Source organism: Gavialis gangeticus, unplaced genomic scaffold (assembly GCF_001723915.1).
Source record: "Gavialis gangeticus isolate Ggan-Ray unplaced genomic scaffold, GavGan_comp1, whole genome shotgun sequence".
Taxonomy (NCBI): Eukaryota; Metazoa; Chordata; order Crocodylia; family Gavialidae; genus Gavialis; species Gavialis gangeticus.
Genome location: NW_017729027.1, coordinates 42206925 through 42222847, shown reverse-complemented (window position 1 = coordinate 42222847; position 15923 = coordinate 42206925). Strand labels below are relative to the sequence as shown.

The 15923-nt window shown below is 40.5% G+C and overlaps 1 protein-coding gene across 1 annotated transcript in view; it reads right to left on the bottom strand.

Moving 5' to 3' along the window:
- The window catches only part of CSMD1 (CUB and Sushi multiple domains 1), a 2474714-nt gene that overhangs the window by 448413 nt on the left and 2010378 nt on the right, over window positions 1-15923 (bottom strand). Inside the window, exons 29-32 of the mRNA XM_019520340.1 lie at window positions 13971-14162; window positions 11286-11424; window positions 3601-3788; window positions 678-872 (exon numbers count right to left, since the gene is read on the bottom strand). Of these exons, the coding sequence (XP_019375885.1) occupies window positions 678-872; window positions 3601-3788; window positions 11286-11424; window positions 13971-14162 (714 nt within the window). The remainder of the gene's footprint in view (window positions 1-677; window positions 873-3600; window positions 3789-11285; window positions 11425-13970; window positions 14163-15923) is intronic.

Sequence of the window (15923 nt, the reverse complement as noted above, 5' to 3'; positions counted from 1 at the left end):
GGCAGGACTGACAGCATGTGCCACGGCTCGGGCTGGTCCCCACTACCCCCCGCCATGCCTGGGATGGATGGGGCTGAGGTACCTGCTATAGGCTGGATAAAATCCCTTGGCAGGCTAGATCTGGCCCATGGGCTGTATTTTGCTCACTCCAGTTCTACAACACTTAAAGTATTAGAAGATGATTATCATATCCCCCCTAAGTTTTTATTTTTCAGAGTAAAAACTGTTTTTTAAGCCTTGTGATAAAAAGAACAAGGGGAACAAAAGGAAGCAATAAGACAAGTTATGTTATTAACACTTGATAGCTGGTATTTATTTGAAATTAATTGCTAGTCTCTTGTCTAGTATAATATTCAGTGGACACTTTATCATCTACCAAATCACTTATTCTATGCCCCATGGGAAGAAAAAGATAGGATGTTTATATAAGTAACAAATGCAAACATTAAAGTGTGCCCATTATACCTAAAAATTAAATAATTTTAAAAAATGAATGAATTAGTACATGAACACGCAACCATTTGGATTATAATTGTTATAAATAAAAAAGCATTATATTAATTAGATATGTGTTTGGAAACAGCAGTAAATAACCTGTAGGATTTAGAACTGCTCTCTCTGAATTTCCAAACTGCACAGAAAAAAAAGGAGAGAACATTTTTGCATGCAATACATACCATTACAAGATGGCAATGCTCTGTTCCATGCTGGTTTTCCATCAATGCCAATCACACATGTTATAGTAGAGGGATCAATAATCTTATATCCGGAATCACATTGATAGGTAATAGTTGATCCAAGTTTGAAATCTGTTCCAATTCTTGTTCCATTCATTATGTTTCCTGGGTCAAAACAAGCTTCTCGTGGTTTTTCTGTTGAAAGGGGATGTGAATAAAAAAGCACTCTCAATGTGATAATCCTTGCAGAAAAAATAAATTTGACAATCTGCAGGGTTTTTTTTAATTATATTGACTTTACAATCATGTAATTAAAATGTGTTTCTATCTTTAAAAAATGGTTATAGGGATATTGCTGCTTTCCAAAGATTATCTACTTGTCCAAGAAAATTACACCTATATCTTTTTGCATCATGTTAAGAAAATGTACCTCCAAGCCTCCAAGAAGATTAAATTTCTTCAGTTTTGCTTTATTTATTTTTAACTACATAAAAATTATGTGAGTTTACCATATTCCAGTAAAGTAAAAGAAATGCCTGTCATTTCTAGAATCCTCAATTTTACATTTATATTTTCTACTAAAAGCCAAAGAATTTCATGGACTTCGCAATTACCCAATTAGAAAGATGCCAAGGCTAGGAAGATATACCATATTTTTCCCTGGACAAATTGTGCCTGTGTTTGTCCTGAAACAAAAATATCTCTGGATTGATGTGTACACACATCATCCTTCTAATCAGGGTTTAGTGAGCATCATGGTTTAGTGATGCTTTTCTACCATTGATTCAATGATGTAATCCCAGGATAAATGTACAGACATAGTTTGCAATATCCTTGGATAAACTGTTACTACTGCTCATCTGGGAAACATTTTTAGGATTTATCCTGGAAAAGCAGACATGGATGTCTGTACAACTGCACTCATTTTTGGGATAAAATAGCTTATCCTAGGATAACCGTGATGTCTATTTGCAGAAACAGATATAACATTGTGAATTTATAATAAACTTTTGTTGGTTAGTTCTTTTCTTCTTCAGATTTACAAGAGTTTAATACCATGATTAATTTAAGATGTCAAGTTTCATCAGTTAAAACTGAGACCGTTAGTTAAAAGGTTATCAAAATATGTAGTGTAGTGTATCAAAGAACTATATATTTGGTGTAAGACAAGAGTTATGAATCCTATGTCACAGGAGCCAAGATTTCACTCATTCTTTTTGAAAACTAGCTAATGCAAACTAATGGATGAGGGGAGAGGGAAGGAGTCAGGATGTCACATATCATTGGTTTCCACAGCCATGAAATACGCCAGAAGCTGGAGAGTTTTACCAGCTATTATTCTAGAACAAATCCTTACCGCATTTTACATGCTAATGTTTCAGCATCAATGGTTCTTAAAGAATTAATAGGCAATATTAGGTTTGATGCTTAATTCATTCTTTGGTTTATAATATGCATCAGTAAAACAAGATGGTATTTTAGAATGTGAACTTTTTTATGTACATGTATAATGTGAAGCATACATATATAGCATAATTATATGTAATGCATAACTAAAACTAAAAAAGAAATTGTGTATGATCTACACATATGCTATTGGAAAGTGAATTTTCATCTCCTTTCTTTTGCCTGACTTCCCCATTTTCCTTCCTTACAAAATCAGCAAGGTTTCCTCCCTAGACTAAATTGCATTCTGTTTTTGTTTACATTATATTTCAAATTCAGTTGTGAGAGAAAAGGCCAGGTTTCCCTCTACAAACAATGTAAATGCAAATACGACAATTACACTGGGAAGAAGAGACTTGCTGGCCTGCAGGGAAAAGTATGAGGACAGAAAGAAGTTAGGAAATGAGTACAAGGGAACTTTAATATTTCTTTTTAAGCTCATTCACTTTTTGTGGTTTGACATTTTCATATGCTTTGAGTTTTATTTGTTTCTCCTTTCTTTCATGCATATTATGGAGGTTTTATTCAGTTGAAGCGGATGAAAAGCTGAGACAATATTTTTTCTACTAACAAAAAGTTTGAAAAAACTGACCACAGATGACAATTTTAGCAGAGAATCAGGAGCTAAGCAAAGTAACTGGTAAATCTGAGGTATGGTGACTGAAAAATAATTAGCAAGCAATTATGCCTCTGAACTCTGAGTGGCTAATAATAGGTGCCAGCCTAAGTATAAGAAGTCATTTGTTGAATAGTTATTGATATATGTGTATACAAATCACCTAAAAATTGCTCACTGTGAAGTAGTTAGGGGAAAAAAATATTGTTATGGATATAAGTAAACATACAGAATCTCTGAATCCTAATTGAATGAGACAATTCCATTATTGTATAACCTCCTTCAAACATTATTTCCTTTTTTTTTTTTAACTTGTACCCTCCATTCTCCTCTAAGATGATAAGAATGTACAGGAATGTCACAAAAGAGAAAGATAAAATTCCTTTTCATGTATCTACTCAGCATATATTTGCTGAAAAGAATTTTTAAAAAGATAAAGTGAGTGAAAAACAGGAAGGTGAGACTTTAGAATGAAATACTTCCCAGCCTCCACCTATAGACCAAGTTTCTTGAAATATATTTAAAAGAGAGTTTGATGTATAATATATTGTTTTTACATAGAACATTTTAAGATGGCTGATTCTAAGTGATACATAGCAAAACAATATCAATATGTTAAAGGGTTAACAGCAATAGAGAAACACTGTTAATGTCCTAAAGTATAATTATGCACTATCTGACAAGTATATGAAATGCAAGCATATATATAGATAGATTGATAGATAGATATCGCTCTCTCGCTCTCTCTCTATCTATATCTATATATGCTTGCATATCTATCTATCTATCTAATATAATAGATCCTAAATCAAGATTTTTTTCTTCTTTTCTGTGTAGGACATATTATCTTGACAACATTACCTTTATATTCAATGGCAAATCCTGACATGCCAACAGAAGCATCACTTCGAAATGCAAGAAATAGGCTATTAATACTGCTCTCAATTCTTTCAGGTGCCTGGGAGCCTTGAAAACTTCCAATTAGAGGACTGTTGGAATCTTCCCCTTCATAAATATGCAGAAAATCATAACTGGGCTCCATACTGAAACTGAAATGAAAGAAAAAAGAAAATAGCAATGCTTTTGTTTTTAAAGTATAACTACATCAGTTCTGTAGTTGTCTTCTACCTAAGATGTCAACCTATGCACAAGAAAAGGTCTCTAAAAATATAAGGAATTGGGATATCTTACAATCCAAATTCTACATGCCTTGTAAATACTGATCAATCAAAAATTTAACATTGATAGAATTTTAACTGAAGCGTTCTCATGTAAAGTGTGGTCATACTATAAGTTATTTTTATTTCTATACAAATAAATTGTAGAAGTATAATAATACATATTACTATTATGTTAAATATAGCATCTGTGAGGTATATCAAGAAAGACAGCAGTACTGCTTTAACAAAATGGTTGTGCAGGTCCACTAGGCCCCTGGCAGATATTAATTTAATTACATTATGGGATCTGAACACTTTTATCCCAGAAATCAATAATTATGTGTCCTGCCATGCCAGATGTTCACAGTATAACATGGCAGGATATTCAATCGTTGGGATATGGGATTAAATTCCTCATATCCCATGAACACTCTGCCAGGGCATGCACCACATTTTTCCTAATATTTAACCTAAACTTCCCTTGCTGTGTCTTGAGTTCATTGCTTCTTGTTCTGTCATCTGCCACCACTGAGAATAGCCTATCACTATTTCATTACACATTATTCAAGTGAAAGCGAAATGAGACCAAGTCAAACTGCAGGAAGTATATTTTATTAATGAAAATGTAGAAATAGGTCACAAATAGGTGTTCATTTCTAGAGGTAGAAATTTCTGCAAAATACCCATTGCTAGATATCTTTCAAAAAGAAGGAGTACAGGCATTCCGCTTGCAGGTACTCCCTCTCTTCCCTGTCACCTGACCAGGGTGCTCCTAGTCTGCGGAAGGCAAGTGACCAGTGGCGTTTCCACATTACCACTATATTGGGCATGTCTACACAAGCATTTATGCCAGCTTAAATTTACTGTGTTTTAAGAAGGAATAGGCCACCATTTACATGTGCAGCTATTAAAGCACATTAATGCTGTGTGTCGACTGACGTGTAATTAAAGTTAGTTCCACATCAGTCCACACACACAGTGTTACTGCACAGTAAGGCATCTACATGTGCATTACTGTGCAGTAACTAACTGGGTGTAAATGTGATACCCTGCATGATACAGATACCAAATTTACACTCAAGTCAGCGTAAATCACCATATTTACTGTGCAGTATGGGCATGCATATGTAGATACATGCCTGTACTGCACAGTAAATGTACACATGTAGACACACCCATTGTATAGGAAACCTACCTGCCACCACAGCTACATTCACTCCACCAAATTTCATCCTAAATATATCACTAGATTCATTATCTAGAAACAAGTTCTACATTACAACCAGATCTGCTGTGACCCCACTGACAAGGATAAACACCTTACGGACCTAGAGCAAAGATTCCTACAATTACAAAACAATCACAAAATAAATCCCAGACTCAGACCTTGCTCCAACCTTCTATGTCAACTCTGGGGCAAGCACTACAGAATCCCTCTGATCTACATCTTGAATACCTAAGATGTTACTGATGACATCCAACTCCTCCTGGAAAGGGATGACTGTCCCAAGGCATCCTTTAGGAACAAATCTGTCTTGGTTTACAAACAGCGCCACCCTCCCCGCCCCCCCCCATGTCAAATGGCATCTCTCAAACAACAGATTAACACATCCCTATCCTCATGGAGGCACCAGTCTTTCCAATAGATCCAAATGCCTGCCATGTCCCCACACCATCACTGTACCTAATAACAAGGAGTACAATATCCAAGATTACTTCACTTGCAACTCTACCATCATCATATATGTCATCACCTGCTTACAATACCCTTCTGCTGTCTACATCAGGCAAACAGGGTGATCTCTATGTATAAGAATGAATTACATCAGCTGACATTAGCTGCAGAAAGACACAGAAGCCTGTGGTAGAACACTTTGCCCTCCCTGGATACTCCCTTACTGACCTTGGGTTTAATTTTTCTCAGTAAAAAATAAAGTCTAATAAAAAATAAAATAAAAACTAGTTTGAATGGGAAACTGCAGAACAAGAAATCCACAGACTGAACTCTGCTAAGTATGCTTTAAACCAAGACTATGGGTTCTTATCTCATTGCTTGGATTAGTTTTTGTGACCCTTTTATTCCTATGGGTTTAATACTCATTTGCTTTTCTCTTCTAGCACTGCTTTCCTCCCCCTATCTTTCTCTCTTGTCCCTTGTATTTTGTATTCTAATTTCTCTTTCCTTAGACTCTGCTTTCTGCATTTCCTTTTCACAGCATCTGATGAAGTGAACTTTGGTACACAAAAGCTAGCACTACATACATTTATCTTATTTAATTAGTCTATAAACATGCAAATCTACCCTGCCTTCTGATTGACTTCAAACTAACATAGCTAACTACCTCACTCTACTCCACTCTTCCCAGTCCCCAAGGACAGTGGGGCAGTAATCTCCAGTGTGCAGTTGAGGGAGAAGTAGGGAAAATTCCCCAGCCCATTCCCCAAACTAGGGACTGTTTGGTATGAGGAAGAGGCAGGGAGCATCAATGACTGGTCCCATCCCACTCCCTGTCACCACCTGGTACAGGACAGAAGAGAAGCCCAACAGAACAAAGCCCCTGAACCTGGTCCCTAGACCAGGCAGTCTCTGGTGCAAACATTCCTTCTTGCAAAAGAGTTCCTCTTGCAAGGTAGATCTTCCAGGTGCCAACAGGAAAAGACATGACACACAAGAGAGACAAAATAAGCCAAACCTTCAACTTAATTAAAACCTGTGCTACACCACTGATATTAGTATACAAATAAAGACTATTGGTTTTCAGATGTACATTGCTATAAAATAATTATATTTATTAAACCATTTAAATAAAATTATGAATTCTTTCAAGGGAACATTGTTTTGATTCTTCCACTTTGAGATTAATATAATGACATACACATTAGTATGGCTTTCCCAGCTTATTACTAGTTTAATCTTAAATATATTTCAGGTGGGAGTTAAAGATATTTTTGATTAGCTAATTTGCTCCCATCTGCCACATGTATATACTTACACTCATACTAAACTGAAAAGTTATAGATAAGTGTGACAGTTGTGCCTCTTCGGGGCCGTCTATTAGTGGTCCCGCAACACTGATGAAGGGCCAACCGCCTTCCTTCTCGCTTGCCACGCCTTGTTGTTATTTTCTTGATTGAAAGATCTTAATCAAGCGGAAGGCTGCCTCTTCTCTGTCTCGGTGCCTGAGGCACTATCTGCGGCTCCTTTCCTCCACTTACACCACAGCCCAAGCCTCGCAGATGTATCTGGTGTTGTTCAGGTCTGTCCTACTCTCTGTGGCGCATGGACGCTCTCTAGTTTGTCCCTCAGCCTACGCCCTTGCCAGCACCCTCTAGCTCATCTTACACTGCCCGTTCTGGAACTTCTCGCCAGTGTCAGCTCCGGGGCTTCTCACTGCCCCCTTCCGTTGGGGCTCCCTGCTGCCCCTTCCGTCGGGGCTCCCCGCTGCCCCCTTCCATCGGGGCTCCCCGCTGCCCCCCAACTCTGGGGCTGGGGCCAACGCAGCCCAAGCAATGCTGCACCTTCTCCAGTCCCAGGAACCCCCACACTACTGTGAAGTCTCCTCCAAACCCTAATAGCCTCACCCGGTCCTCTGGTCAAAACAATGAACACAAGAACACAAAGCCCCCAGGCTACAACATAAAAGCTAGACTGTCCTGGTCAAAAATATAAGAATCCATCCCTACCAGAGACAGTGAGTGCACCAAACCCCAGCAGGAATCAGGGGATGTTCCCACCACAAGAGTTCTCCACTTGTGCTGGCCGAGTTCCTTCTCCGTCGGCCGCCAGAGGGAAACTGCCCTCCTGGCCTCCTGCCTGGGCTTAAGAAGGGCTAAGCTCCGCCCCTTCCTGTCTCTAGGTTTCCTTGGTTGCCCTAGCAACCAGCACCTGTGCAGTCCTGGTGACTGGCAGCTGAGCTTCCCCCTTCCCGCCACTAGGGGTCTCTCCTGAGCCGTTTCTGCTCTCAGTCACAGGACACCTGAGAGCTCTGCGACAATAAGCCATTAGCAACCACACCTAGGTACAATTTAGAAGTTCACTACTATGAAAGGAGAGCATAATGATGTTTTTTTAACATTACAATATATATGTGAATCCCTCCTATTTAGTGGACCATTGATGTAAGACAACAAAGACCTCTCTTCCTTGTCAAAGCAAGCAACATGCATGCAAAACAGATCTACATAAGTAGCAGCTTCATATTCCAGTTGATAAAGCTATTAGATATGTATAGCAATGACCTTTTGAAAGCTCTGAATATAACTTTGCTTTACAAAGGGATTGCTGGCTTTTTTGGCAAATGAGAAAGACAGCAAATGTATGTTTTAATAAATACATATTTTAAAGTGTACATTGTGTAATAAAAAGCTTTAATACATATTTTGCTCAATATTTTACATTTCCTAATGTTGTTGTCATATAAGTTAAACATGAAACAGGGTGTCTCTATGGGTGTTTTTACAAGTGCTCCAGGGGTGGAAGGGTGCCTTAATTAGAGTGGCTTTCACAGCCACTCTAATTAAAGGGCCCAGGGCATCTCATGTATCCATGTCCCTGTGCTTCAGAATGGTGGTGGAGGCACTTTATCTAATGCTCATTAAATGAGTGTGGGGGCTGGCTGAAGTGCAGTAATTACCATGCTCCAGCAGACTTGACTAATCAAGTATTTATATGCTGTAATTACAGTACTTCAGAGAAGCCTCCTGGCTCATGTACAGGCACCCGACGTGTCCAATTAATGTACTTTAGGTAGTGTGCATTAAATCACAATAATGGAGGTAAATAGTACCTCCATTGTGAGGTACTAGAAAAAGGTGCATTCACCTATTTTAACACTCATTAGCTAAAGAGCATGGCTTTTTGCTGATGATTTAATGATCATTAAAATAGGCTAATGCACATTAAAGAACACATGTAGATGTGCCCACGGGCACTAATTTTACTTATTTCCTTATATATTTAATATCTTTTTCACTTGCACGGCTTAGATTTTATTTTGGCTAAAAAGGGAACTAAGAGACATAAATGTAGCCTTTACCAAGGTTTGCTTTTCTTACATGTCCTTGTTAGAACATGCTTATAGCACAATTTGTTATCTTAATTTGCCCTTTAATTTAATTTCTTTTGTCCCTGTTAGTCATCCTTCCATACATGGCCCATTGTCTAAAGGGAGAATACTGCTCCTAGAAAAAGATAATAATACTGCAAGCTGTCTTCTTGAACCAAAAACAGTATCTTCTGCATGAAGTATCTGTAATTGTCACATGGCACTAAAATGTGCCTGCTCCTTTAAGGGCAGAAGCAGCCTAAGTAGGGAGCCCTGCAGGCCAGGCACAGCTCCACAGCTACAAGTTGCTTGAGCAACAGGCTAATGAGGTAATTAGCCCAGGCAGTCAGCTGACTGGAAGGAGGCAGGTGCTCTGGAAACATATAAAGCTCAGGCCTGGGGCTGGCAGAGTCCACTCTCTCTGGAGACTGCCAGGGGAGGGAGCCCCTGCCCAAGAGAGCTACCTAGAGACATGCTCTGCTGCCTACAAGAACGGTACAGCTCCAGGACCCCAGAAGATACCCAGGGCTGGGAGACACCTGTCCTAGGGGTGGAAGTTTGCTTTCTTAAAGGAGCAGAGCATGGTCATCATTGCTATTGTTCTGTTACAGCCCAGGGGCTTATGTGTGTGTTATTGGTTGTACTGGAGGTTTGGGATGAGGCTGTCAGGGGAGGTATGGAGGCCTCATTAGAGGGACGTAGCTACTCAAGAGGCTGGAGGACCTGGTGCCAGAGGGGCGCAGTCACATAGGGCCAGAGGGGTGCAGCCACATAGGGCCGGAAGGCCCGGTGCCAGGAGGATGCAGTCAGGCAGAAACCGGAGGCCCTGCAGACAGGGGCTAGGGGCCCAGTGACTGGAAGAAACCAATTGGAGCTAGTGCTTCAAAGCCCAGTCTGACACAATGGGCCTAGGCTATAAGGTCTAGCCAGATTAAAGGGGTGGAGACTGAAGTCCCAACAGAGGAAACAACATCCATGTAACACCTGTGAGGCATGGGGCATGTTGCATGGGAGATTTAGAGCCATGCAATTAGCCCATAAGGTTTGAGGTGCCCCATTCAGCACAGTACTAGACTGAAATCCAGCAAAGGGCCCAAGGATGAGCGAGTTCTTATGGAGTACAGCAGACTGGGACCACAAGAAGGCCTGTAGGCAGCCTCCCGACTCATATTTTTTTTTTACCATCAAGACGTGGCATGTGAGACAGGAGGGTGCCCTTCGGGCAGAGCTGGCACAGTTGCAAAGCCACCAGGAACATCACCACCACCCTTGGGGACCTCATCCCATGACAGTAATGATATTGGAAACAAGATTATTGTGGCCGTGTCTTCCCTACAATAGGTATTTTACTAATCCTTTGACTTGTCTATGTGAATGGGGGGTTTTTTCCTTAGAAAACATACAAAATATGATAATAAAACATTTGATATTTTTAAATTACTTATCTTCCAATGGGCTTCAAGTAAATAAAAAGAGTTGTGATCACTTTTGTATAAGCAGCATACAGATGAATGTAACAAGGTGCCAAAGAAGTCCAACTTGCATTGAAAATAATAAAAGTAAGGATGATCAGTATCTTGCCTATGCACTAGACTGCCCATAGGGAAAGCTAATAAATAACAGAATAATTCCTTAGTTTTAACAGATTCTTCCAGACAAATATATAAGGTTAAGTTTAAACATTAGATTGAAAGATTGTCTACTAGATGTTTATGCAGTATCATCTTCATAATAATTATCTTAGCTTATTATCCTTTTTTCTTCCAAGTGGACATTAAATAATTTTAAAGATGCTTGTTAAAGGTTTGATTTTATTTTATCATTTTATTCAAACTTACCTTTTTGGTTCTAGCAAATCATCAATTCCTTAATGATAATTCACTTTAATTCTAGCCTTGAAACTTCACCAGACAAGAAATTGTATGTAGCTATATTAGGTATCGCAAAATGCATTTATTACATTAATAAGACAATGAGATGCATTTATTTAAATCTCTCAGGGTAGTTTTATTCCCCATGAATACAGAGAGCCATCACTCTCCATTTTTCAATGGTTAGACACATAATAGAAGTAAAATGTATGTTTAGGGCATTAAACCTCATAAATCACATATGGCTTTTCTGTTCAAATTACGTATTTGGCATCAGAAAGTGCTATACAGTTAAATGAGTTATTTTCTTTTATGTTATTCTGAAACAATGATATGGTAGGTATTAGATACATGCTCTAGGGCTTAGCTAGGAAATGTAATTAGGAACTCTATGAAATGATAAATGATGTAATTTTTAGATGTGACATTTAAAAACCTGTTACACAGAGGCGTTTCTCTAGAAATGGTACCTTTTGAATATCAAGGCAATGACAAAGTCAGGGTTTACTTTTATTCTCCAGTCACATTCCTTCCCAGGAGGATATGGCTGTGGGTAGTTAGGTGATAAAATAACACCCGCTGGGCCTGTCAGGTTCCCTCCACATGCAGCTGTCACAACACAGAAATAAAAAGTAAGTGGTCACATGTTTGACTGAAAAATGAGGGAAAAACAGTTAAGATAAAACAAATTGACTTTTATAATTTTATTTTATTTTTTAAACCAGCTTTTATATTTCTAGCTAATCTTTTTTTTCCCCCCTTTTGCAGTCCCACAAACAAAGCCCATACACTTGAAAGAAGTGATCCCATTTTATACATTTATTTCACAGTTCTCCAAAAGTCTGAAATTCCAACTGGTATGAGCCATGGATTCCCTTTCTTATTTAATTTCAGCTCCATTGCCCTGAAAACATGTCCTATTTACCAGAGGCACAACAAAATAGTTCAGTACCTGGGGCAGAGGTAGGAGGAACTTACCTTTCCCTGCTCTCTGTGCTTGGATGGTAGCTGTTACACTTCTTGTAGCAGCATGGGCTTATATTTCTTGACCTGAGGGGTGGGTTCACCATATACCCATGCAGCAACCCAGCTGGTATGGACTCCCTAGAGCTGATCTTGGTACACCATTCACTCCCTTCCCCCACAGTCCCCTATGATACTGTGAGAGCCTCAAAACTACATGCCCTCAAAACTACTTCAGTTCAGGTGATGGTTAACTCTGGGACGTGCTATCTGGTTTGTGTTAGGGTAACTTCAGTCTGTTCCATGAAGATAAAATGAGCCATTTGCAATCCTCCAGAATCCCAGGATGCACTGCTTCCAGCCCTACCCATCCAAAGCAGGGCTAGAGTCTAGATGCCATGCCCTGGCTTGCCAGCTCTCTAGTAGCAAGTCAGAGTTGCACAGGAAAGAAATGGTATTAACACTTAAAATGCAACTGCTCACAGCAAGTTCTAACTTATACAGCACTTACCATTCCACAGATTTAGTATGATCTAAGGGAGGGGTGTCAAACAAATGGCCTGCTGGCCAGATCCACCATCTAGGTAGCTGGACCAGCCCCAGCCCTGCATGCTGCATGTGGTGCTTGGGTTGGAACCAGTGTAGCGTGAGCTGCAGGCAGCATAGGAAAGAGTAGAGGTAGAAGAGAAGGAGGGGCCATGCAGATTTTAGCCTAATTATTCAATGGTTAGGGGAGTTTCTCATTGAGCAGAAAACCCAAATTCTAGGTCCTGCTTACCCAGAGAGGTTTGAATCTATATCTCCAGCTTTATAAAGAAGTGTTCTACCACCACATGTGCAGAATGCTTTACGTCCCTCCCCTTGAAGCTAGCTCATTCTGCATTTAATATTCAACGGATAAAATGGGGAATATTTTTTACCTAAATGGTAGCAAGGGGCAAGGCTAGAACCTAAGACTATAGGACTAAAGTCAAGATTCAGAAAAGCACTTAGACACCTAGGGCACATCTACACAAGCACCCATGTGCAGGGGCATGCACTTCCTGTGGGACAAATAGCAGTAGTGCGAGGTAGGGGAGGCTGCTGGCTCCAGCCTCCCTTACTTGGGATCCTGGGGGCCTCTCAGGGCAGCAGAGGTGCTGAGCTGTCCACTCAGAGCCTAACCAGAAGTCAGAGCATAGCTCTAGCCAGCCAGGCTTGTTTCTGGTGGTGCATGCTGCTGCTATATGTGCCATGCTGCTTTTATTAGTGGTGAGGTTTTTTGACACCGGGATTTCCTGGTGTAACCCCCCCACCCCCAGAGCTGCTAATTAGCAGTGTGGTGCACAGGTGCCATGTGTGGTTTACTGCACCTCAGTTGGCTTTGAGGTGCTGTAAACCATGTGTGCGCTTGTGGGGATGCTTTCCTAAAGTGCAACTGAGGCAGACATTAGGCACCTAAAACCAAGTGAACAATCCATGAAAAATCTGCCTAATCACTTAGGTACCTGGGAATCTGTAGACACCCAAGTTTTTGGCAGTAAAATTAGATAGATGCCTAATGTCTGATATCACCAAGGGTGATGTCACATTAGGAGCTGAGCACTTCAGCACTATATTATTCTTAATGCCATCTGAGATTTATTAACTGGATCTCCCCATACCTAGATCTCCTGAGGGACCCAAGCCAGTAGGCATACTTAACCCACACCCAGTGATGCTGAGTTTAGCAAAAAGCACTGCATACAGGCTACTTCCACTCAAAAATGTGGTTAAAGGAGAGGTGGTGCTCACCTTTTAAGGACCAAGTTAGTGAGTACAGCAGTTATCCAGGAAATGGGAGACCTAAGTTTTAGGCCCTCTTCATCCTGAGGGGCTTCAAAAAACTTATTCTACATCTCTGAAGAGAGGGTCTTAATCAGCAGACTAAGGGCAGGACTGGGATGGGACCCATCCATTCTTCCAGTTCAAGCTGTGCCACTCTAGAGTCAATAATTCAACTTTCACTAGGCTGAGAACGACTTAAAAAGGGCATGACGCTAGCCTAACAATGAAGGCAATCTCTTAAAAGGTGTGACACCTGGGTTCTGGGATTAAGAGACTGAGAATTACAGAAATCAATACATCTGTAGGATCACAATCTGAAAACATATGAATGGTAATATGATCGGTAATTGACAAACCCCAAGAACTCTAACAATTCATCTCAATACCTATGCATGTAGGAGGATCAGGTTGCCAAAAGAATCGGTTATTCAGCTGCACACAAGTAATTTTAGCCTGCCCTTGGAGCTGATATCCAGGGTCACATTGGAAGGTAGTAGTGTCCCCAGGTTCTCTGCTGTCTCCATATCTGGTACCATTCTGTGGAGTCCCAGGATCATTACACGTTGATGCTATTGATGCTGTAAACAAACCATGAAATGAAAGGATTTAAGACATATGTACTGTATTGTCATAATCACACAGCACAGTCTATTTACAGGAATATCCAGGCAGAAAATATTATTTACTAATTTGTTAGCATGGAAGTTAGGGGTTTTGTTTTTTTCCCCAGGAATTTGCCAACTAAGATGCATCATCTTTACATTATCTTCCTGCCAGTTACCTTTGGTGAAAAATATGGCCTGCTAGGGAATAAACTCAAGCTCTTCATTTTCTGTCCAGCTAATCTATCAAAAAGCTAACAATTTATTTTTTTCATCTTGTTGTTTCTTGAATCAACACACATTTCTTTACACAATATGACAGCTTCTGTACTATAGGACAAATGTCATAAATTAGATAACATGTTACACTCAGTGTATCTCATAGCACAGAAACGCTATACACATAGCAAATCAAACCAAACTTCCTCTGTGTGCAAGCCTGGGTTTCTCATTATAATGGTATCCCCTGAGGAGCCAGATTACACCATCTCATGTTAGGGTCAATATTTGAAGAAACAGTATAAAATATATAGTGAGAACATCCATGTCAGTATCAAATCTACAGGTTTAACAACTCTTCTCTCACACTGGCATCATCACCACCACCACAACCAGAGCACCTAGAACGGGAGAGTCCCTATTCTGTATATGGTTTCTACCTATTCTCCATCTTTTGTGAATAATGTGTCAAAACTGATTCACCATTTTTGTTACACTTTTTCTTCTCACTGCAGATGACATCTGTCTTGTCTTCTATAGCCATGTTTTGGCAAATTACCTGATCTTTTTTTTTAATGTTGCCTGGCACAGAATTTGAGGCTAGGGACAGACATTACATATAAACCAGGTTAAATGATCAGAAACTAGGGGTGTGCAAAATGGGCCATATTCATTTTGGATTTGGCCCTAATCAGGGACAGTGATTTGATTTGTTGATTTGGATCACTGTCCCAATTCAATTTGGCCGAATCTGAAGATTTGATGCCGATTCAGAGAATCAGCAATTCGGCCATAGACATAGCTTTAAATGTTTTGTCTACATGCCTCGAGGTACCAGGTGTGGCTCATGAATGCTGCAATGCTGGGGTGGATGGAGTGTCCCACAGGAGCATGGGGGAGCCCCCTGTGTACTTGGCAGCAAACCTGGAAGTGGACCGGAAGTACTTCTGGTCCACTTCCAGGTTCAGTGCCAAGTGTGCTGCCCCCTCCCCCCCAGCCCCACACATCTCTGGCTCAGCTATCAGCCATGAGGAGACCCCAGGTCCCCAGGTGTCCCCCCAGACCCAGGCGGCATGAGTCGCCAAGCCAGGAATGTGTGTGTGTGTGTGGGGGGGGGGCAACGTACCCCCTGGGGGACTTGGAAGTGAACTGTAAGTGCTTCTGGTCCACTTCTGGGTCTGCTGCCCAGTGCACTTGCCCCTCCCCCCCGCACTCCTGTGGGACACTCCATCTGTCCCAGAATCTCAATATTCATGAGCTGCCTGGTACCTTGAGGTATGTAGAAAAAACATTTAAAGCTGTGTCTATGTCTGAATTGTCAAATCTTTCCAAATCTCTCCAAATCAATTTGGAGCATTCCAATTTGATTTGGAGAGATTAAAGGGTCTCTTGATTCAATTTGGATTTGGCGATTCGGTCACTGAATCAGGCCAAATCTCCGTCGAATCGAATCAGCAACTGAAGCTTCGCACACCCCTATCAGAAACTGGTTTAAAACTAAGAGAACAGACATTCAGT